Source organism: Camelus ferus, chromosome 7 (genome assembly GCF_009834535.1).
Source record: "Camelus ferus isolate YT-003-E chromosome 7, BCGSAC_Cfer_1.0, whole genome shotgun sequence".
NCBI lineage: Eukaryota > Metazoa > Chordata > Mammalia > Artiodactyla > Camelidae > Camelus > Camelus ferus.
Window position 1 is genome coordinate 33,117,684 of NC_045702.1, and position 24,496 is coordinate 33,142,179.

At 35.8% G+C, this 24,496-nt stretch overlaps 1 protein-coding gene across 2 annotated transcripts in view; it reads right to left on the bottom strand.

The window, feature by feature from the left end:
* The window catches only part of ZNF277 (zinc finger protein 277), a 100,515-nt gene that overhangs the window by 24,448 nt on the left and 51,571 nt on the right, over positions 1-24,496 (bottom strand). Inside the window, exons 2-4 of one of the 2 annotated variants that reach the window (XM_014559239.2) lie at positions 18,608-18,805; positions 12,326-12,414; positions 11,841-11,923 (exon numbers count right to left, since the gene is read on the bottom strand). In XM_014559239.2, the coding sequence (XP_014414725.1) occupies positions 11,841-11,923; positions 12,326-12,414; positions 18,608-18,666 (231 nt within the window). In that variant the 5' untranslated portion in view covers positions 18,667-18,805. Of the gene's footprint in view, positions 1-11,840; positions 11,924-12,325; positions 12,415-18,607; positions 18,810-24,496 lie in introns of both variants that reach the window. The other variant, XM_006184682.3, reaches the window with a different exon arrangement.

Sequence of the window (24,496 nt, forward strand, 5' to 3'; positions counted from 1 at the left end):
TCCACAGCAACAGTAACTTGATATTTATTTAAATAAAGATAATGGCTTACTGTATATCTAAACTATCCTAAAAAAGGAATTCATTATTGGTTATTATCTTAAAAGTTCTAAAATAGTTTTTTAAACTCACAATCAATAATTTTTAGAAATATGCAGAGTAAGAAAGAGAATTTTATATTGCTATGGGGTAGGAATTTGGAGGACAAGCTTTTACTTTTTTTTTTCCAATTCATCACTTTTAATACCTTTTTAATATCTTAAAAACATAACTCTGTGTTTGTTACTAAGATGACTTTTTAAGAAAAACAGGAGATACCAATCAAGATGAGGAGATGAACTAGAATGATAATTATTAAATCCAAAATTAAGGTATGTATGTATGTATGTATTTACTTACTTACTTACCGGAGGCACTGAACCCATGACCTCATGCATATGAAGCATGCACTCTACCACTGAGCTATACTCTACCCCTATTCTTTAAAAACATTAAGAAATGAAATAATGGCAACACGTTTTCCTTTTTATCTAAGAAAGTCTATGAAGTGTCTGTCTGTGCATAAGAAATTATCCTTGTTTCTTAATATAGGAATACAAAATATACTACATATACTTGTTATCAAATTTTACTTATAATACATTATATGAAGATGAAAAAGAAATTATTTTAATTCTGTTAACTATTATATCCATAATAGCTTTCATCATCCTATTGTAATCAGTTCAGTAAATTAAGAAGACAGTTCCCATTTACTGGTTGAAACTGGCTTTGCTGACATAGTTATGTCATGATATGCCAAAAGAGTAAATCTGAAAGCTATTCATGTCAGGTAACTCTGTCACTGTCTCTTTTACTTTCTTACCCTTTTTTTATTACGAAACTTTCACAAACAGGAAAGTTGAAAGACTAGCACAATGAACATTCCTATATCCACTATCTATATTCAATAATCGTTCACATTTTGCTAGTTTCTCTCTCTCTCTCACACATACAATATACACACACATATATTTATGCACTACACACCTTTAGTTTTGCTGAACCATTTGAAAGTAAGTTGCAGACGTCATGGCATTTTACTCCTAAATACTTCAGCATCCCTCTATTAGAAATGATAATCTCTTACAACCACAATGCCACTATCATATTCCTAAGAAAATCTACAGTTATTCCAAAATAGTATGTAATACCAGGCAATATTTAAATTTCTTCAGTTGTCCCAAGAGTATCTTTTAATGTTCTTTTCTTCCCCAATTCCCATCAAGACTATCCTAGGTTCACACATTTCATTTGGTTGTTAGGTACCTGACTCTAGATCTTTTTTTATCACCCCACCTCTCTCTTTATAAATTTTTTTTCAATTCCTCCACCCTCTAAATCATAAACCACAAAATAACTTACCAGCCTGGGACTTAGGCTCTGATGTACAGAAAAGGGAAATTTTTCCCAACTCAATAATGGTCTTCTAAAGTATATGGATGACTGCTAGGAAAACCTTGTTAATGTTACTACTTTTATGTAATCAACTCAAAATGTACCCCACTAGATAAAAGCTTGCTGAGGGACAGAACTGCTTGGCACATCTTTGCAGTCTCCCCGTACCTCACCGACAGGATTATGTAGTAACTGCTGAATGGAGGTGCTCTGTTTCCTATGGTCTCTCCTCATACCCTCTGAATGGTTAGGAGGAATCTAGGCAGAAGAGAGCCATATTGTCACTATATCCTAACACCCTTACTCCCATTGCTGCTAACTTGCTATGATGTGAGAAAATACAACTCAGCCTTAAGGATTTTGTATTTCCTTCTACAGCAAACATGTTGACTGCTGCTGATCAGGCATTAGCAGGGAGAAAGAAACTGAGTGGAAGCCACTTGGGTGATCAAGAACAAAAAATAATTTTTCTTTCCTTCTGTCCTTCTTTCCTTTCTTCCTTGGTTAATCTTAGTATCTGATTAGTCACAGCATGTTTTAAGTCACTCATGAACAAAAAAAAAATATAATAGTAGGAGACAATCCATAGAAAGCATCACAAAAGATGTGCAAATCAAAGCCCACCATCTTTATGCTTTTATTTTCTAGAAGATCTCATATTGGGTAGATATACTAGACTTTACTCGTGGATTTATAGAATAGATGGATGAAGAGAATGTCACAGATGTTATATGTTTGAACTTCTCGAAGCAGCTGATGAAATCAGATAACATTTTCATTACAAAATAGGCTTGGATAAAAACCATAGTTTTAAGAATACAACATCAGCTTATGTATTAGGCATAGAGTCATAACAACAAGCTGTATGTTTGTGTAATTGGTTTAAAATGTCAAGCATGGGAGCAAAAGGGTCAGTACACAGTCTTTCATCTTTATTCATAAGCTGAAGCAGAGGAAACATTAACAAAATGCAGATATAGCAGATGGCACGCAACACAGTCATAGGGGACTGACATGTAGATAGAAAATCAAATTTGTGAGTTAGGTTGAAAATTATAAAAATCAGCCAATTTGGGAAATGGTAATTTAGAAAATGTCAATTTAGGTAAGTATTTGTACACAGGAAAGCAAAAATTGATGCTTAAATGAAAAGTCCAACGAAAATAGCTTGCATTAACATAAGGAAGTAAAATTAAGGCTGATGTTATTAATTATAGATATCAAAAACATTTTATAGATACTGACATATTAGATTCTCAGTAGAGTTTTCTGGCTGAATGGCTGTATGAGTGGCTATGAGAGAAAACAGCATACTACTAATGTTCTCTCCCAACCTAGCTCAAAGACAGCAACATGGCAGAACCTGCCAGGAATTCTCAGTCCAGGAGTCCAGCTGCATTCCTCCGATGGACTACTAGCCTCCAAATACCCTTAATGGTCACAATTTTTTAAATGGATTAAATTTTAAGTAAGGTGTCATCAGTTGTCCAGCCCTGACTGAGTGGGTCGGGGGGGACTGTCAGGAAAGTACCCAAAGAACACCTGATAATGAGTGACGTAATTCGCTGACATATCCTCCAAAGATTAACTTCTGGCAAAATGTATACCAAGGTAACTAAATGTAGTAATTTACTGATACAGTATTTACTGATAACTCAGTTAAAAGGCCAAGATTAGATACAAAACAATAAAGGTTTCAGAATTTATTTAAGACAACTAGTTAGTAAGGTAAATTGTCTCTTTTAGTAGACAGATACATATGTGTGCATACGTCTTTCCGAATTTTATGAAAGGAGGAAAAGTATTTAACCAAAATGGCACTTAATCACTAAGATACTAATTATAGTAAAGCAGAGGGAGAAAGGATTTCACTCTGCTTAGGATGAGGGAAGTCACAAGAGAATATCTTTACACTAAGAAAAAGTTGGATAATCAAAAAAGCCAAAAAACAAACAAAAAAACCCCACACAACTTATTTGACTCCAAAAAGCTCAAGTCACAAGGCAACCAGACAAACTGAATTCCAAAAGGTGACAGGCTCTCTGGAGAGAGACAGGGACACATGAACTATTTCACCTTTGGCAGAAAATGAGAGGAAAAGGGCAAGTAGAAAGAAAATAGCTGAAATTTTAAAGAAGTCTTAAAGGCTAAGTCCCTGGGAGCCCTAGACACAAAGGGATTCAGCTCTTTTCCACAGATTTCCTCCAAGTTCTCAGGAGGAAGACCGGGAGCAGGTCAAAGAAATATGAAGAAGAGCCCTTCCAAACCAAAAAAAGAAAAGCCCTTCGGTGGTGGATAGGCATAAAACCCTGCTTGCTTTCTGGGACCATTCTTTACCACACAAAGCAAAAGCTGTAAGATGCTGGCTGAGGGAAGGACCCAAATCCTTCACTGATACAAAGCAGGGGTCTGCGATTGCTGGGGGTGGGGGTAGGGGCAGGGATGCTGAGAAATAAAATAATATTATTCCTGAGTTCTTTCTGAGTGTAAGTGTTCTGTGGCATAAGAGCTGGATATGAAGACAGGCCTGGATGATCCTAACTTGCAGTTTTTAAGCAAGTTTGACAATGCAGTTTTCTTAGAACACTCAAGAAAGTTATAGGCATGTATTTTGGTGTTAAAGGATTTAAATATTTAAAAAAATAAATATTTAAGATATTTACAGTTTACAGAGATGAAGATTTGTCTTTTTAAAAGTTGGGATAGGTATGGCCACAATCCAGCAGGGAAGGAAGGCAGGCCGAGGAGACCTACAGCACCACCCTTCGGCCATTCTGCTCTCTTGATGTGTCCAGGGATCAGTAAAGGTCTCCAGTATATTCACTTTTGCTTACATGATGGGACTATAAAAGATCCTCTCAAGAAAAAGGGATGAAGCATGATAGTTAGTGAAATCTTAGAGGAGGAAAAACCTTGAGGAAGAATCAATCCTGGAACAGTTTAGAATTTTCTTAAGTTTTAGCTATTAATAAAAAAGTTCAGGGTAAAAAATGATGGTCAACAAAATGGAGGTTTAAAAGTAATAAAAATAAAAATTCTTATTTGGCAGATGCAGAAAAAGGTTTGTACTGTTGACATAAATGAGTCACAAAGTACTAGCTTTCTTCTGAAGTGCCTTGTTTACGATACCAGAATCCAGACTGCACACCAAATGGCAGAGCCCCGATACACATATGGAACGCTGACGAGACTTTTCTCTTAAAGAGTGTGAATACTCGCTGCTTTTAAGTGCAGCACTGGAAATTCTGGACTGGCATTCCTCTGAGAAACGGACATCAAGGCATGGACAATGGTACATCAGCTATCACTGGTGATAAAAAAGAAAGGGACCAAAAAATTCTGTTTGCTACCTACTTCCTGTTCTCCATCTCCCACTCCCCACCACTCAAAGGAGTAAAGGAATGGAATGTATATAAATATTTGCTGAAAACAGGTGACAGAGACACTCCAATTGGCTAAGACACATGTCATTTGTTCAGCAAAAATTTCTCAGAGGTTAACTAAAGGTTTGGCTTTACACTGGGCACTGCAACCTGTGACTTCTTTTCAGTCAAAATCTCAAATTCAGAACAGGTTTAAATTTTCCCTACCCACTGAGAGAAAACTTTACAGTAAATTACCAGTCAGTGTAAGTTCTGAGCATCTACACTGTAGCTGGTAGCTAAATCAATCCTCCACAGAAGGCAAAGGCAATTTTTCCTAAATCACTTCCATCAACCATTTGAATTACTCTAAACGTCTTTATCTTCGAAAAGCATTTCCAAAGCATTCATCTGCCTGTAGCTCCATTCTAGAGGCTCACCTCAGACATCACCTCCTCCCAAAACCCTTCCTTCCCCTTCATAAAAGCCATAAGATTTCAGAGAAGGCATTCCAAGTAGAACGAATAGCAAGTACATATAGCAAGTGAGAGCTTGGGTGTGTCTGAGGCCAGTGTGGCTGAATACAGTGAGCGGAGAGAGGAAGTGAGGGAAACAAGCCCGTTTGACATCTTGGAAAGGAGGCTGGATTTTTATTCTAAATATATTTGAAAGCATTGACAAATTTTAATACTAAAATTATATGAATTCAACAAGAGAACATTACATAAACTATTGAAATAGGTCTTGAAATTGTTTCAAACTCGTTTGAAGGATAAAAAAATACTATCTTTTCTTTTGTTCTTTCTGCCATTTCTTGTATCTTCTGACAGTAAGCATAATATTTTCAATTTAATCTCACACAGTTATGTAAAAGCTTATTTTTTCTACCTGATTTTTCCTATCTACCCTTTATTCTATCTGATGTAAAATTTAATATGAGAAAGTTTAATTATAAAAAGCTCAGTAACACTAATTTAAGTATTAGGGGACAAGTCTGTTAACAAAGTAAAATGGAAACACGAATAAAATTTTGGGTACACATACTCCTGCACTGTTTCAACCAACTTTCAGAACAGAATCTACCTGCAACTTAAATATTATAGAAACCCTCTGACCACGGGTCAAGTAAAAAGCTACTTTTTCTCCAAAGAATTCCCTTTTCAATGTCAAAAATTGCTAGGTAGCCCTGGGAAAGACTAATCTGCTTGCCAGAATCTGATGACATGTATTTGAATTTATGTTAGCAATTTAGCTCATGCGATATACTTAAAAACACATCTCTGCTTGTCGAGTCAGGAATAATTACATTAAAACAAAGATTATCAATGACATGGTTCCTTAAAATAAATCAATTAAATTCAGTATCTTCAGCAATTTATGGGATGAGGAAAAGTTAACTTTATGACAATATCAAGATGTATTAAATGAGCAAGAAAACACATGTCAATGACTAAAGGAAAACAGTAAAACAAAAAAGCCAGAGAGAAATTTTTTAACTGGATGATGATTTACTCCCCCAAATCCATGAGATTTGATCTGACTAATATCTCACCTTTTCAAAAGATATTAGTACCTCCCACCCTTTTTGAAATTGCAATGATAAAGGCAGTAACCATCTGCTTGCTACACAGGATACACAGCCAGTATTTTTCTCCTACTCTGACGCTCCCTGAGGTGGCTTTTGAAGAGTAAGGAAGAGACAGAATAGACAGAACATCTTTAGTAGAGAAAAACCAATTACACAGATTTAATCAATTACACAGATTTAATCATTTATATGGAATAGATGATCACAATCAAAAAGAGAGAAGTTGAAGTACAGAACAAAAAAATCTAAGAGTTAAACACAGGAGAGGTAGAAAAGCCCAGTTTCTATTTGTATTAAAAAATAAAAGGGAATCTAGCCAAGGAAGAAGAGGAGGACTTAAAAACTGAAAGGTGGCTATGGGAGATTGTAAAATACTCACCTTTTACACTGAAGAAGAGAGATGCTATCAGCATGGCCTGGATCAGTACAGTATTACCTGCCTGAGGAAGTATTTTATTGGATAAACTCAAGGTCAGGTATAGCCCCACATTTCTCTAAAGATAGAGTAAACTCTGAACACACACTATATTCAAGTTTTAAAAGAAAATATAAGCAGCTTAGACCCAAAGGACTAAGAAATTCCTATCTACCACTGACCTAAGATAGTAAGAAATTAGGTTAAAAAAATTCTTAGCAATGAGCAATGGAAACAAGACACTATTACTTATTTATGTATGTATTTATGTCCCTGCTCATTCATTTTTACTAATCTAAAAAGTGGCAATTTAGAAAATGTCACATTTGCTTACAGAAGGAAGATCTGATTTGATAAAGGATGATGGTAGAGAATAAATCCTTCCTTCCTATTTAGTACAGTATATAACCGTGGCCTTGAAGCTATCTCCCAGCATCTTCAACCTTGTTTTCCATCTAAATATAGATAATGATATTGCCTTAGTGACCTCACAGAGCCAATGTATATAAAAACTCCCGTGTAAATTTTATGTTCTTGTTGAAGAAGTTCGAAGTGGTAAACTTTAGGATTCAGTTTAGTATTGTTTCAGACTGGGGTTATATGGGTTTCCTAAATGCAAACATTAATTAATCTGAAGGTTAATATCACTCAGTGGTCACTCTAGCTAACTTGATCTCTGCTGTATTATTAATAATAATGTTATAGTCAATGGGAAAATTTGGGAAAGTTACTCCAGATGCAATTAGAGATTTTGTGCTACAAAGCTAGGAATTATGTAAGAAAGGTATACATGTAAATTGATTTTTTACTTTAAAGTCAGTAATATAATTTGATCCTTTATTAAAAATTTCTAAAATCTATAAAGAAAAGTGGCATGATGAAGAAAAATCTTCTTAGTGGGAGACATGTAATTTCATTTTGTTGTTTAACTGTGGGGGGAGGTGGGATATATGAAGTAGACTTAAAAACAAAAAAATGTTATTTCTCTCCAGAGGATTAAATTGCTATATAGGTTAAAATGTTCATAAAATATTTATAGTTGTCATGAATGACCTCTCAAGCTGACATTTTATAATAGTGATTAAAAAAAAAACCACTCTGATGCAGCTGAATGGATGTTTCCCCTTATCCCAATTTAATTAAAAGTTCTATCTTGCTCTGAGAGCTTATGAATGCCACTTATCTTCTACTGTAGGCAAAAGTAAAAACCAATATTCTTTATGCTTAAGTGAAGAGTGTAACCCAGTGATTAGATATCTGCTTTGGCTATTTTATCTCTCTTGTTTACATCAGGGAGATCTGACTCTACAGCTTTACAGAAGTAGCATGCTAATACTTCAGGATTAAATTTAATACTTTATGAATAAGGCTCAGAGAAGATACAAAAGTGAACATGACAGTCCCAACCATTAAGAGTCATCTAATCATAGAAGAAAGACAGATTTGTAAACAACTAACTATAATTGCAAAGCCAAATAAAATACTGCACTAGTAGAGCTTAGAAGAGGTTATTAATTCTGACTGGTGGCATCAGGAAGCTTTTGTGGGAACTGTGGTATTTAAGCAATATCTTGAGGGGTAACATACCCTTGTGTTATTTACACAGGTGGGGCTGGCATTCTTGACTGATGAAGCAGATTCCTGAAAGTACCTAACATATCTGAGTAACTGTGAGACAAGCAGTGTTTTCACTAGAGTGCAGTCACTACAAGGGCAGGGACTGGCTTATTTCATCAAGGTCAACAGCATTTAGAACAATGTCTGGTGCAAGATAAATATTTACTAAATAAATGACTGAGTCGGACGCTGGGTAACTGAAAGAAACAATGGGCAAAGTAATTGGAAATGTAGTTTGAGCCCAAAAAAGCTTAAGAATATGTAGATGGAAGAGACCATGGCAGGTTTTTAGAAGAAGGGAGTAAGATGATCTGCTATGTATTTCAATATTAAAATTCTGGAGGTAACGTCAATTGACTGGAGAGGTGAGTCTATAGACAAGGTGTGCTGAGAGGCACTAGGACTGCAAAGAAGGGATAGATATGGGATTCAGAGGTGGAACTGACAGGACTTGACAAGTGACTTAGGTACGGGGAGGAGTTAAAAGGAGATTCCAGAAATTTCCAAACTGAGTGACCAGGAGAACACTGGTAACATTATGTAAGAAAAGGAAAAGAAGCAAACTGTAAATTTTGGTAGAGAAAAAAATAACTTCAGTTTTAGGCACATTAAACTTAAGGTGTTGATTGATTCCATATGGAAAAGTTCAACATATTGAGAGTTAGAATTGGAGTTTAGAGGTGAGCCAGGAAGAATGCTGTAGATGAACTCAATCAACAGATATTTACTCTGACTATTCAGTGCCAGCACCAAAATTTAAGCCATCAGCATAGCAGTGGTAGTTATGAGAGGGCATACCCTGGATAGGAGACCTTGGAAAACTTTTGCATTTAAAAGAAAAGAGAGAAAAAAACCATTGGAGAATACTAAGGCATAATGATAAGATCAAGGGAAAATTTTTAAAGATGGAAGCAAAAGGGAGGAAGGTGTACAGGCTATTCAAACCCTTAAGAATCTTTCCTAATTGTGCAGTTCCCTTCAGAGTGCAGATGAAAAAAATTCAAAGAAGTGTCAAGTAGGAGACAAGCTCTTCAAAAAGAAAAATGGAACACAGAGAAATCTCATAAATGTCACAAGGAACCAGTGAGTTCTAGAAGAAAATGGAAAAAGTCAATCATTTAGAATTTATATGCCTCCAGCTACTCATACCAAAACAGAAATTTAAAAAAAAAAGAGGTTTGGAAAAAAAAACCAACATGAACTTAGCAATATAGTGAGTCCTGCTGAAGGATATTTAAATATAGGACATTAATTTCTGCCCTCAAAGAAATTACAAAGTCACTGTGAACTAAGAACATATCATATGAAAGTATTTACACTAAATCCTTTATTTAGAGCTCCAAATGAGAATAAATATGAATGATGCTTATGCAAGTTATCATTGATGGAGATCAGGGGAGCAAACACCTCTAGCTTGAGGATCCTCCCTCATAGACGTGCACTTGAGTTGAGATCCTACAGACACTGAACTGAGTTCACTCACACATAGACTGGATTATATATCCATTACTACAAAGTAGTTTAATTGGTTTAAACTACATTTAAGTGCTTTCCAGGGATGGTATATTAATTCACACTCTTTAAAGTGGCTGAAAAAGTACCTGTCTTTTCAAGAATGTTGATTCTTGCCACCATTTAGTATTACTGTTCTCTCTTGTTAACTTGATAGAATAAAAAAGGTGTATTATTACTTGTGTTGGAAGTTGTTTCATTTGTTCATTTGGACTGCTCTCTGCAAACGTCTGTTACCGATTTGCAGAGTTCCTTATAAAGAGAGACAGCCTGCCGTCATTGCCAACTCCCAAAGGAAGATCACCCACACCAACCTCAGTGCTTCCACAGCATAGAGCATAGAACTGTGATGAAATGGCTGACTGCAAATTCAGCCTATCTTCCTGTTATTTGGCAAATCTTTTCTTTTTGTTGATCCTCTAGCCACCATTCACAGTGGCAGCCCGTTGTAAACCTTCTCTGCTTTCCCTAACTCCAATCCTCTGATTTATAGCCAGTTGGTCGGAAGCACAGATATCAACCTGGACTTGCGAATGGCATGTAAAGTGGAGGGCAGGTTCATGAACCCTTTTGACGCTATCTTCAGGCAGATTGTATCAGGATTGAATAGAACTGCTTGGCGGTGTGGGGAAAGAAACTACATGTTGGAGTTGGTGTCAGAATCTTAAAAGGTTATCTAAATTTTACAGACGTAGATATTTCTAGGGACTTGAGTCAATCTGCAGACATTCTGTGTATTGAGTAACAGCAATTGCTGTAGTAGTATGGTTTGAGTTCTTGTAAAGAAAATGCATAGTGTTACTAGGATTATGGCAGTTTGCTCATTCTTGGTTAAGACCACAGTGAGCAAGAGTGAAAAAACTCATGGAAATAAAATTATGAATGAGTACTTTGAAACAAAATCCACAAATTATGACAGTAAATTTATCCTTATTCTGCAGATTTCTTAGATATTACAAAAGAGAAACTCAGGAAGTCCTGTTTCTTCTTTGGGTTTGTTGCTACAGGAAAAGTGTAATTTGTCCCAAGTATAAATCAATATCCAGTATCATCTCTCCTTATGGGAGAAATAACCATTTGGGATGTTTACAAAGTATAATGTGCTTCAGGGGACTTTCTCAAATCTTATGACTCTGACTTTCATAGACAGAATTCATTTTCCTCCTAGATCTCCTGAGGATTTAGCAGAAACACTGAAATCAGAGCTTTCTCTCACAACATACTCAGCCAAATCCAAAGATACAGGGAACACTTGTAAGTAACCATTAAAGAACAAGCAAGTCATTTTCAGGTTATAGTTGAGATTAAGTCACAAGTAAGAGAAAACTGGACACTTTAAACAAAATTAGTACCTTCAAAAAATTAACCAGTTTCTGTTCAACTCAGAAAAGTTTTCACTCTTGCATATGTTGTTATCTTTTTTTAAAGATAACTGAGATTTTCAAATTAGCTTGCGCTTATAGTTAAGGCTGAAAATGAAAAAGGCTATTATGATCAAACCATATGCTAATTCATAAAGGGGAATAAAATAAGTGCTAGTGCACAGCACATTCCAGTGGGAGAAAAAAAGTTAATCAATTCAACTCAATTTTAGCTGAGGGCATTTTTCCGCAACTGCTGAACCCTAGCATGTGTCAGGCAGCTAAAATTACACTAAAATGTGTAAGTTCTGTTGTTATTTCAGAGATAATCCAGGAAGGAAAACAAAGCCAAAAATTCTCTCTGCATTTTTAACATGAAATGCTTTAATCTTCAACCAAGTGTATACTTTTTTCTGTTTTTTAGGTATTATCTCTTCTTTTGTGTACGTTTGAAAGTTTCCAGAGTAAAAACAAACAAAAAGAGCAATAACAAAAATGATTTTGTAATGTTATTTCCAACACACTGTTTATCCTTTAAAATAATTCTTACCAGTCTCTGTTTCTGAAGCTCTTCTCTGAGAACTCTATCTTCTGGTAAAACATCACATAACAAGAAATAATTGTCTTGTTCTTCTGTTCAGAGATTAGGAAAATAAATAAGAAATGACATTTATCAGTTTTTCTAAAAATTTTTTCTTAAAAAAAATCTATATCTATGTCTATGATGATTTCTCTGTCAGCATATTAGTTCTGTTTTAGCTTTATTACAGTTACACAACATAACACAGCAATTTAATTTTACCTATAATTTTAGAGAATTATAATTTAAGAGAAATTATTCCTCTGAATTTTTGGATTATAGGGAAAAGATGGTAGTCAAGATGTATCTTTGTCAGGGGAGAGGGTATAGCTCAGTGGTACACAGCATGCTGAGCATACACAAAGTCCTGGTTTCAACCCCCAGTACCTCCATTAAAAAAAAAAAAATCAATGATAAACCTAATTACCTCCCTCCCTTCAAAGATGTATACTTACCAAATGGAGCTGTGGAATTGATTCTTATTACACTGCAAAAATCTGTAACGGGCTGTTCAGTGAACCTTTTTCTCCAATATAAAATGTACCTTAGAACAATCAAAAAGAAAGAATGGTGAGAAGACTCAACAGACTACTTACATTAGTATGATACGATTTTACAAGAATATTTAATTATCCCAAAGCAACAAATCAAATGTTGACTGAAAACTGCTAGAAAATTTGTAAATGGAAAGGCAGTAGTAGAACACTGTAGAAATATGAAATGAATATTTAATGAAATGAAATTACCCTATAAAGGCATGAAAATGATTAAATCTTACCATTCCCAAATTCAATAAACAGACATACGGGAAAGTTAAAGTGAATTATTTTTATATAATAATGAAGTTTTTCTGAAATCACATCTAGTTTATGTGAATTTAAAATGCAACAATGATTAAATAGGCTTTATCACAGATTTTCCAATAAATTGAGAGCTGGGTGGTTATCTTATTAACAACAGAACACATCATAACAATAATGCAATGAGAAGTCAGTCTAAATTCAATATTATATATTATAACAAGATAGAACAATTCCATATGTCCACACTGTGTACGAAATGAGGCAAATTTAGCTTTTAGAATAATAGCCAAGCTTACGGTTTCTGTATCTAATGAGCAGAGTTAGAAGAAGCACACTGGCTAAATTTAAAAGCAAAGCGTAACACCCAGACCTGCGTTATCTGATGAAAGAGGGAGTAAGATGACAGGATTCAACAAGCTGTTCATCTTTTCATTGAACTAACAGGATTTATATTGACAATTGCAATATCGTTTATCTAATGGTACCAAGAAAAGAATGCAATCTTCATGGGTAGGAAGGAAATGTAAAGGTTCTGATTCTATCGTTGACAATTTATCAGGCTACATGGTTGATGGATTAAAAAAAGAAACTTACAACAAAGAACCCAAACCTGTGAGAGACGGAACCTAGTGAAACAGATAAAGAGCACAGGAAGGGTAGGAATTTGGATATTTTAAACAGCTTGATATAGCCCCTAGCAGTGTTCTGCACAAAGCAGGTTCACACTACACGCTTTAAAGAGGTAGAAGAGCATCTGAAGATTCTTGTAAGGTTCTCTAAGTAGCCTCCAAATCCCAGTATTCTGTCTCTTTTTTATTCTTACCTCTCTTTTTCTTAACATTAATTTTCCAATCCTGGTGCTCTATAGAAAGGGCATTCATATGTCAGAAAAAAAAATGTGCTGGGAGAGAGGTCTGAGAGAAAAAGAAAACTGAGACATGAGCCAATAAAAAATATAAATTGATGAAAACACTGAGTATAGGATATATAAATAAAAGAAGTAAAAGAACAATGTATAAAAACAGAACCACATGCTTTTGTTCTTCCTTCTATGTATAACCACACTGTCAACCTGGATAGGTAAGAAAGGGGAGAACAGTGCTAGACCTTACCTTAGGCTCCAGCTCAGCCTCAAACCATAAACACTATAAAGATGTACAATGACCCTATGGCTAGCTCACTGGCTTCCATATTAGAGGTATCAGAGCAGAAGGCATTTCACATCCAACAAAATACACAGAAGAGGAAAAGTACGTACAAGAGGCTGAAATGGTATTTCCTTGGCCGTCCTGGCCAGCTTCAGCACTCTCCACTCACTTCTCAGCATCTTACACAGCTATTCTTATTCTCCTCTTTTCCTTTTCCTGCTAGTTGCTTTTTTTTTCCTCCAGGGGAAAGAGGTAAAAAGGGAGAAAGAAAAGGCAAGAGAAGACATAAGAAAACAAAAATGATATTCCCAGCCACTTTCCTTATTCTCCCCTCAGCATATTTTCTATTGTAAAGTGGTGACAGGGATGAAGGCCCATAGGAGAACATATTCTATTAGAGATGTCAGAAATAGAAGATGGGTTGTTCTTTCAAACTGAAATACAGAGACATCTATTTTCATGACCAAATTCATACACCAGGTGCTGCGATAACTGACTTAAAGCAACAGGAGAGTCAAGTACTATCAGGAGTTCCCTCACGGGTACTGCTAGAATGCACAAAAGAGAGGTTTGTCACTCTTGGTTACTACTCCACTGAAGGCCATGTGGGTGATACCCTCTGGACAAAATTGAGAATAGTCATCAGCTCTTTATATTATTTCCATTCTGAGCCTACAGTTTGTAAAAAGGCAGTGATAATTCCTTGAATACACAGGCTTGCTTATTTTTGGAAAATGTTCCCAGACTTAGATCTAAGTATCTGTGTGAAACTATATGAAGCAGACGACCAGGTAAGAGCAGATACCAGTGACCAGACTGTCCTCTGAACTGTCACTGACTTATTCTGTAACAGAGTCAACACAGTAAGAGTCTCTTAACTGTACAGATCTTGTGTTAAAAGTTTTGCTTTTTAAATTAAGACTATGATCAAACTCTCATAATTGATGTTTTAATAACTGACTCCACCAGCCCTGTAGGCAACAGTGAATAGAGAAGCAGGGACTTGGCATTCAGAAATATGAACCTGAAATGAAAGTTTTTCAACCTTTCTGAAATTCAGTTTACTCATTTGCAAAACGAACTGTTAATAATTAAACAGGATAATATATGTAAAAGCACTGTTCACCATCCTGGATGTTTAATAAATTAAAGTTATTATAATAAGAAAAAGTAACATATTTAGATAGGATTAAAGTAGTAAAGAATTTGTTTATTCCAGAGAAGTACTGGTGTGTAAAACAACAAAAAACAAGACTGATAACGTTTCATCAGACATTTAATGAGCAAGTTAAAATAGTTATATTAGTAGTGTCAGAGGGCACGCACAGGTAGGGGAAGAGCAAAGTGATGATGATGATCCTAAGGATGACAATTACTAGCAGCTGCCATTACCGAGACCCTACCTGCCCAAGGTTCCACAAGTAGAACATCAGAACTGGAATGAGAACTGGGGTCTCTCTGGCTCCAAATCGAAATTCAAATCTACAACACAGTACCTCTATTGCCGTGTGAGGACCAGTCAACAGAAGGATTACAGAAACATGCAGGAACAGGAGAAAGCCCCAGAATTACAGTTGTAATGGATACCTGAAGAATTTTTTTTCAGTAAGATACCCAGGAGAATGCTTTTTGACAAGGAAAAACTGAAGTACAGAAGTGAAGTCTGAAGGGAGAAGAAAGGTCTTCCCTTCCTGAAAGCATACTACCTAACAGCTGCTTTTGTTCTGAACTGCTCCTAACTTCTGCCTAAATATTGAAAGTTGACGCCAGCTGTTTGGGGCTGCTGAATTCGAACTGCCTGGCTAGGCAAGAGGTAACAAAGAAGTTCCCCTATAGAGGCACCGATTCCTCTGATGTTCTGATTCCAATAGTCAATGGCTCTTGATCTCTAATGACTTCCATGATGGATACTATTCTCCTTGATCTTTGAAGGGAACGTTCACATCATGTATTTATTTTGTATTACAGTTTACCTCAATGTGGTAGGCACAAAGGAAGCAATTACTAACATCAAATGACTTAAAAATCATGGGGAGATTCTGTCTGACAGAACCTCAGTTAACCTTCGCAAAGAGTTAAGGCTTCCCATGAAATGAAGGGAGAGAAGACACTGCTGCATGCTCATGGTCTGGCAGTCTTTACAATGGTTAAAAGTTATATTACTGCTCCATGACAAGTGGTTGTGAAGTTTGGAAGGATGCTTTTTCAGATACCCTGAACATCTCTGAGATGTTGTTATGTAGCTTCTGAGGGAAGGAGGATAAAGCAGGTAATAGGTCAGTCCAATAGGCACAGAGTTGTCATTTGAGTGGTCTCTGCTTGACCAAAGGCTGGGTGACAACATCATCAAAGAAAAAATCATGTTATAGAAGCAAAATATAATAATAAATTACTATATAATTTAAATACATAAAATTAGGTATCATATCTTATTGTGATATACTATACAAATAGATCTGAATTACAACAAACATCTGACCTAAGTCTAAATTTAAGTTGCATCCTAATTAAACACATAATGGTACTTTTTTTAGTTCATAATTAGAATTAAAAGGTGTCAATATATCAATTTCCCTGTGGTTGGTAAAAGCATTCAGACAAATTGTATTCAACTAAGAAATGTCTTAAAGATAGCAGATCTTCAATACATGCTTCTTTTTTTAAAAATTTCTGTTTAAATCCGATGTTTTATTTTATGCTTTTACAAACAATTTTCTGAGCAGGGGTCCTGGGGTCTTACTAGCCTTACCGGAGAGGTCACGAGGTTCTACCAAATACATTCTTCTTACGGCATTTTTTCCCACCCACTAAAATTTCTTGTTCTATGTTAAGAAATCATTTAGTACTTCTATTCTTCATTTTTTCCTACTTCTTTAGTTTGTTTAAAGCTACAATTGCAGTTACTTAATATATAAAGCCAAGAAATAATATGTAGTATGAACACTTTATTCTATTTTTTGCTTTGAGCAAAAAAGGGTTTATTTCATTTTCATACAAAATAAAAGTCAAATGGTGGGAAGTCCACAGCTGGTAGTGAACACTTTATTTGGAGGATAGTTATTACAGCATTTCATGTTTTATTAAAAAGCCATAAAAGTAATTATTAGGTCATCAGCAAATGCTTTTTTTCTTTCACAAGAATTTTAATCACGTCTCACAAAAAATCCTTGTAGTAATATTTTGCCTGCCCAGCTCTCCACTGTAACTGGTGTGCTTACTGACAGAAGCATAAAGATTTGAGATATTGTTGTTAATTAAGTAGCACTGAATGAGTGGAATTTAATATAGAAAGGGGCAAGAATTAAGGAGTTAACATTTTTCTTCTGGAAAAATTTTATCTACTGAATAAAACTAGCAAATAGCTCAGTATAAGTAACTATGTTAATAAATGGCTCAAAGGAGAGATTTTTGTTTTTGTTTTATTCCCCCTGAGAAAGATCTGTTCCTTTGTTCCAATAAAGAAAATGCCAAATAGATTTAACATGAAAATTTAGAGCTTATTGCTTATAAAGGACAATGCAAGTCCATCTCTTACCTATTATTTATCACCTTTATTACTTATTGTACTCAAAAACAGCAACTGTTTTCCAAGAAGAGTTTTACATACATATATATGAATTATTCAACCTATAAAGTTCTGAGTGAATTAATTAATTGAACCTCTCACTGTCCCTCCCGCCCCCCAATAATTGCTCAAGTTAAGAAAAAGTCATACAATGTTGAGAAAATTCCAGCTTAACTCTAATCACAAGTAAGTCAAAGCTTGTACTATTATGGAGAGGAATTTTTAGTTTTTGTAAATAGTAAGAGAGCATTATCTAAAGGTATTTAAAAACAACAAAGTTTACTCATATACATTCTTGGTCAGTTTGAATTAATCATATTTTAACTTCCCGAGAGTAAAATTTTTATTTAAGTATGAGGACAGTTGACAAGGAAAATCAAAGTTTCCAAATTTAAAGTACATTTTAACTATACATTTTATTTAGAAAGCACTTATATCAGATATGCATCTTTTTCTTGTTAATAAAGCATTCATTTTATTACATAACTGCATTTAGAGCGTGATTGATCTCAGTATTTAATTACTGACTCCTAAGCCCTGAGACCTAGTAAGTAATTTGATTTTCCTACCCACATACAGATGAGATTGATACCAATGATTTAAAAAAGAGAGATTGATTAGTACAAATACAGCTGCTTAGTTATCAGACATAAGTACAAAGGATAAAATACAAATTCTGATTCAGGCATTCCTCAAAGATTTTAGAAGAGAAAGAAAATCTTAACATTACTCATAAAATTATCACTGGTTGATCATGTTTTTTCTGCAATTCCTGAGGGGGAATTTGCATCTATGTGGTAAAAAAAAAAAAAGATTAAAAAATAGTTTCATATCAAAGAAAAAGTGAGTGATACAGATTTATAAAAGAATAACTCATCTGATAGTTCTGTCAATGGTTACTTGAAAAAGAAAAGAATTCAACAACAATGTCAACAATTTTATGGAATATGGCAAAGGGAGTATTGACTTGTTAGAAAGTTGGTCTGCTTCCAGATTTTGTAGGACATGCAATAGTATGTGACATTCTCAAATAAAACTTAACATACTCAAGAAGGCAAGTAAGTACAAAGATTTAAAAAAAAAAAAAGACTAAGGTGAAACCTGAAAAGGAAAATGAACTGTCATATTTGTATAGGAGTAATTTTACGCTTTTATGTAAGTTATGCTTTTCTTCTAAGAAATAATAAACTTAGTTCTTTTATGGGTAAAAATAAAATTTACCTTTGGAAATCAGCAACCAACTTGACATCAGCTATGACAATCTTATGTTCAATAATCATGTGCTTCAGAAGTTTGTCTTGTTCATCCACAGGAAAATGTTCTTCACAGAAAATACAAGGCACAGATGGAGAACCTTCTAAACTGGTGGTGCCACCTGGACTTTCTGGCAGTGAAAGCGGCTCCAGGATACAATCCTTACTGTCTGGGAGAGACAAAAAGAAAAAGGAAAAAAAAGCTGAAATAAACTCTCTTTAGAAGGATGATTTCTTACCTACTGCTTTAAAAACATCCTAAAGATATTTATATAATTTCAAAAAGAAAAATACACAGTACAAGAGAGAAGGATACTTTATTACCATTTTAAATAGCTTCTGCAACCCAGAGGCAGGGAGTATTGCAAAGCAGCCCAAACTCCCCATTTTCTAGCTTGAATGGCGGAAACCTATTTGTCAGGACAGCTGTTTGAGCCTTCTTCTTGGATACTGGCCAATGGCAGCAATTCCAGGGGTACTTGGAGGGGGAAAGATGTAACATGCTGGGTTAAGGTTCTTCTAAGGCCCAGTTGTGACCTATGGCTGAGAGTCAACACACTAGGAAGTAAATAGTATATACTGAGGCTACAGATGATGCCAGGCCAGTCTTTTAAGCTGCTTCCTGTTGCACCTGCAAACTCTTTCCTATTTCTGATTATTTGTCATGCACAAAGAAGATAGGTATCACATTGGGTTGACACAGCATGTGCTGTGTGGCCCAGGTAGCAATTTTTGATGTTTATTTATGCTATCATTTGCTTATTATACAAGTATATATCATAATTCAAGTTCCTGTGAACAAAGAGATGAATGCTCAATTACTAGACAGACATGGTAAACATTTTTGTTTGTTTTGTCTACACTATATTCCTTTTCCTAACATCACCTATAGCATCTTTAAGAGGTGAAGTATGTAAAGCCTATAGCTCTGAGTTCAGGGCCTCAAACTGTACCCAGTTGTGTCAGGAGTCCCCTTCAGTCTTCAAGGGTGCAAGGCTAGATCTGTCACCTTACGCAAGCTACTGAGTAGTTAGTAAGCAGGGAACCAGAGTAAGGCATTTGGCATCTGAGGAAGGGCAGGAAATCTTCAGAAAGAAAGACAGCTATTTCACACACAGCAGTTTTTCGAATTAGGTTACTATTGATTCTACTGTTAAATTTTATTTCTTATTTTTATCTTACTTTACCTTTTTAATAAAGGCCTTCTTAATTGAACAGTTAATTGAATCAGTTACTGGTACGCTGCTGACCATGGACTAAGGACTGTGGTAGGTGATACAAGGGGGCAACATTCACTCATTCACTTAACAAAAATCAGCTGAGTAACTACTGAGTGCTGGTCTTTTCCTGCTTGATGGTGCATGACATTATTCTTACCATCAAGGCTAAAGTGCTCAGAATTTGTTTTAAGACACAGATAAGCAAAAGGATGAAGAGAGAAAATGTACAGGGATGATGGGAGCATGGGGATAGAGGAGTCACCTAAGTGAGCTGGAGAGGTAAGGTGTCCCATAGGGGATGTCCTCTCATACATCACTCATAATACTGTACTCATATTAATGTATACTAAATCAACCTGTTTATCTTAGTTATATAAAATTATTAACTGCCAGGAAAGGAGAAGACAGGGTATACAGGACAATAGGGAGAATATTAAAAATATTTAAGCACTTCAGAAGCACTGTTAGTAAAAGTAGTGTGTTACCAATTATAATATTCATTAAATTACATAATGAAATCAAGGAGTTCTGGAATTCTATAGCTCTTTGGTTATAGGATATATTTTTCAGCTGTAGGTTAAATTCTGTAGGAATTTAAACCCGCATGTGAAAAATAGGATGGGAAAAAAATAAGTGATATTATCTATGAAACTTAATAATATTTTACATTCCCTAGAACAGGACAACAAAAGGCAGCATATTCTAAACAAAGGTGACGTGAGTAACCTTACCTGCCACCTAGGAAATAACAAGTACTGTACTATATAATTCTCCCCAAATTTGACTGAGGCATTTGTAAATTCACCTTGCTTGACTGAAGAAAGCAAACAATATATTAATAATCACCACCATTAGCAAGAAGTAACCTAAGTAGGTGTTAGCTATTTATAAGTTACCAGCAAAGTGTTTTAGGTCACTTTCTCAATTAATCCTAACTACCTTATTTGATTAGTACTATTACAATCCCCATCTGCTAGCTGAGAACTGAGACTTACGAAAGTTAACTAATTTTCCAAAGTCACTGTGTTAGTAAATAGCCTAAACTTAGTAACTTGAGCCTACATTCTAATGCTACATTCTTCTGCCTCCAATACCAAACGGCTATTCCTCAACTCTGTTTCTTCTTTAAACTGTATATTCAGTGCTGTTCTGAATTCATATGCATTTATAAGCCACAATGAATTTATATATATTCTGCCAGTGTCCTGCAGCCTCCCTGATTCTACAACCTCCACTAGCAATTCAAACCTCAGTAGTTCACATCCTTCAAAAACTACTGGGTACAATTGATCTCTACCATTGTCTTTACTGTTTTCTGAAGCTTTACTGAAAATTCTACTATTCTTTAGTGGTTCATGTCTACTCCCTTTGTGTGTTCAATGCCAGTTTCTCTTTTTTCCAAATTGTTGCTCAGAGAATGAACCTAAATGTTCACACATACTAGAACCAAACTGCTTGTTGTCAATGTAAGAATATACAGGAACAAAATTAGCAATCTGCTAATTTCATGTATGAGGGTTTAGGAGGTACTAAGCTGTTATTTGGGAACTTGAGTTAATATGTATCCAGAAAATACAAATTTTAATAGAACATTTTTAGATCACAGGATTTTACAATTTTCTCCTGATTTCCTAAATTACTAGCATTGTGTTCAAATTTATAACAGCACTGATCAGAAGAAGTAATTTATTTACCTTCAGATTGTTAGTCTCTGGAAGGCAATGTGAGTCCTGGTCATCTTTATTTACCTGGCATGTACACTGTGTATTATTATCCTACCATGAGTACCACCACCACTGTGTGTTACTTTGTGCCAGGCATTGTTAAGCACTTTATATGTACAGCATTAACTCAGTTAACCATCACGAAAACCATGTGACTGAGAGTCAGTTTCTACCTCTACTTTACAGTTGAGGAAACTTAGGCACTGAGAGGCTAAGTGACTTGTCTTAGACAGCTAGTAAGTAGTGAAGCCAGGATCTGAATCCAAGCAGTGTGGCTCAAGCATTAGCATTCTCAACCTATCTATAATACTAAGGAGTTTAGACCTTTCCCTGTAGGAGGCAGGGCCACCCCTGTTTTAAACTGATACAGGGAGAATGGATTGGAAAGAGGTAAGCCTGAAGATGGGAAGACTGACCAGTTGGGAGACAACTGCAGACGTCCGAGTTTGGGAGCTTATCTGAGGCAGCAATGTTAGCAGTAAGGGAGGGACAGAGAAGAGGCTACAGAGATTAAACTGACAGTTCCTGATTAACGGTTGGCCACAGTGGGTGAAGAATAAAGAGATGAGGAAGTCTCCCAGGTTCCTGGCTGGAAAGATTGTATGAATAGGGGTACCAGTCACCAATCTTGGAATATATACAGAGAAGCAGGACTTTTGTTTCGTGAGAGGGATGGATAATGAGTTAAGTTTTAGATGAGCTCAGGTGATCTGCTCAGAATTTTAGATTCCTGACAAGGCTGGTGGATAAAGGCAGAAGTGACTGGTGTCTCATGTGATGCATTTGTGCTATTCTCTTTGTGTGCCAGCCTTCTCCCACTTCCCTCCCCCAACCCCCAGCTTGTGGGCTTGACCTACTCTCTCTCTCTAAGCTCAACAAGAGCAAATCTCTCCATCGTAATTGTTTACATGTTATCTCTGCCAGTAGGGTAGTCTGTGAACTCCTCAAGGTCAAAGAATAAATTTTACTTATTTTCAGGTCTCTGATGTGGATTATACAGTGCCTGAAGTATAGATGGTATCTGAGAAGTGTCCGTTGAACAAAGAAATGAAAGAATGAGTAAGAGACCAGAGGTACTTACAACTAGGGTTACACCTTTAACTCAGTTTCTAGGTAAGTTCTATTTTAGGGAACACCTGTGACTGTCTGTCTTTAGGAAAACTTTCTCAGCCCAGAATTGAGAGTAGTCCAAATATAATTATAGTTAGACCTTTAGTACTGTGGGCCTTGTGGAACAGGCCACTGCTAATTAAGAAATAATGATGTAAAAATTACATAGAATTTTGAAATAATAATACTATCAATAAAACATTTTATCTTTAATTAGGGATTTAAAAATTCTTTTAAAATGTTTCATGTAAACACACTCTCCAGTAAACAAGGAGCAGGAGGTATTTGGAACGCAGAATAAGTTATAACCACTCCATCTAAGGATCTTCTATGGGCTAGACCCCAATCCTAAGTACCCATTTTACCTTATAGCAGTGATTGACAAATTGTTTAAGTTTCATCACCTGGGAGGCTTTTTAAACGTACTGATTTCAAAGCCTTATGCAGACTGGGGAAATGTAATTTTTGACCAAGCAGTAGTCTCTAGAATGAAGCCTGGGAATCAATGATCCAGAGGAGATCACATGGAGATTGTGGGCTTCCTGATCATATACGAGGGTGTGGGTATCTTGAACTCACGGAAAAGTCCATAAATTAGGTGACATGGCCTTGTGGCAAAGTTAACTTGATAGTGTAGTTGTCCTAAAGAGAGCCCCTCAAATACTAAGCACTGGGTCAGCAGAGGTAACTCAGTAAGATCTGTCTAACAGATTGTTTATTTCCAGCTGTCACTAAAAGAATCGTATCTACATTCTATCATGTGTGCAGAAATCTGTAATTCTTTGCTACAATGACCTTGAACTCCAAAAGGCAAAAGTAAGTAAATTATATCCAGCTCCTTTCAGCAAAGAGGCAAAGCATCTTGGAAATTCTGCTTTGGCCAAAAATCTGCTTCACACATTTGTTACAAATTAACAACAAATTATCTTCTCTAGTTCTCACTTTGAAGAGCAACTCTGTTCAAATGACTGTAAAAAAACAAAAACAAAAACAAAACAAAACAAAAAAACAAAAAACCACCCTGAAAGAGCTGAGTTTTTGAGGCGATCCTATGTTGATTACAAACAATTTTATTGACTCTGGGTAAGATTCCCAAGGTTGTCAAATAATTATTCTAGAATAGTGCTTCTCAAAACTTAATGCACATATAATCACTAGGAGATTTTGCTGAAATGCAGATCCTGATTCGGTAGGTGTGGTGGCCAGGGAAATGTGCCAGTCAAATCTCCTGCTGCTATGACCATAATTGAAAGATGGCCTCAGGTCCTGTGCTCTGAAATCCCACTTGCACTGAAGCCAAGCTTTCCCTACACTGCTCTCAGAAAATGACTGGCAGCAGCAGAAATAGTAAGGCGGACTCATTCCTGTGAGGTGGCACTTCACTGATATGTGCCACTGGCTGGATGACTCCCCACTGGCTTGCCAGAAACTTCCTTAGAACTGTGCTGTAGTCTGAGATCCTACACAACCTTCCTTCTTTCCCTCTTTCCTTCATACAGGTCAGAGTTCTTAGATGTCAAATCCCTTCTTGGAGGACATGAGCTAACAAAATCAGTGGATAGGCTTGATACTCTGAATGTCTCAGTTCCCAGCTGATGTCAGCCCACTCACCCACAAACCATACTTTGAGTAGCAAGGTTCTATCTAGGGAACAAACCAGTCATGAATTCATAATATATCTATGTGCTAAAATTGGCAGCCCTAGACTTTGCAATGTATCATTACTGCCAAATAGATAGTCTGCTGGTGCTTTGACGGAAAAATAAGACTGAGGTTTCTGTTCCCCTTAAGTCATATGAGAGA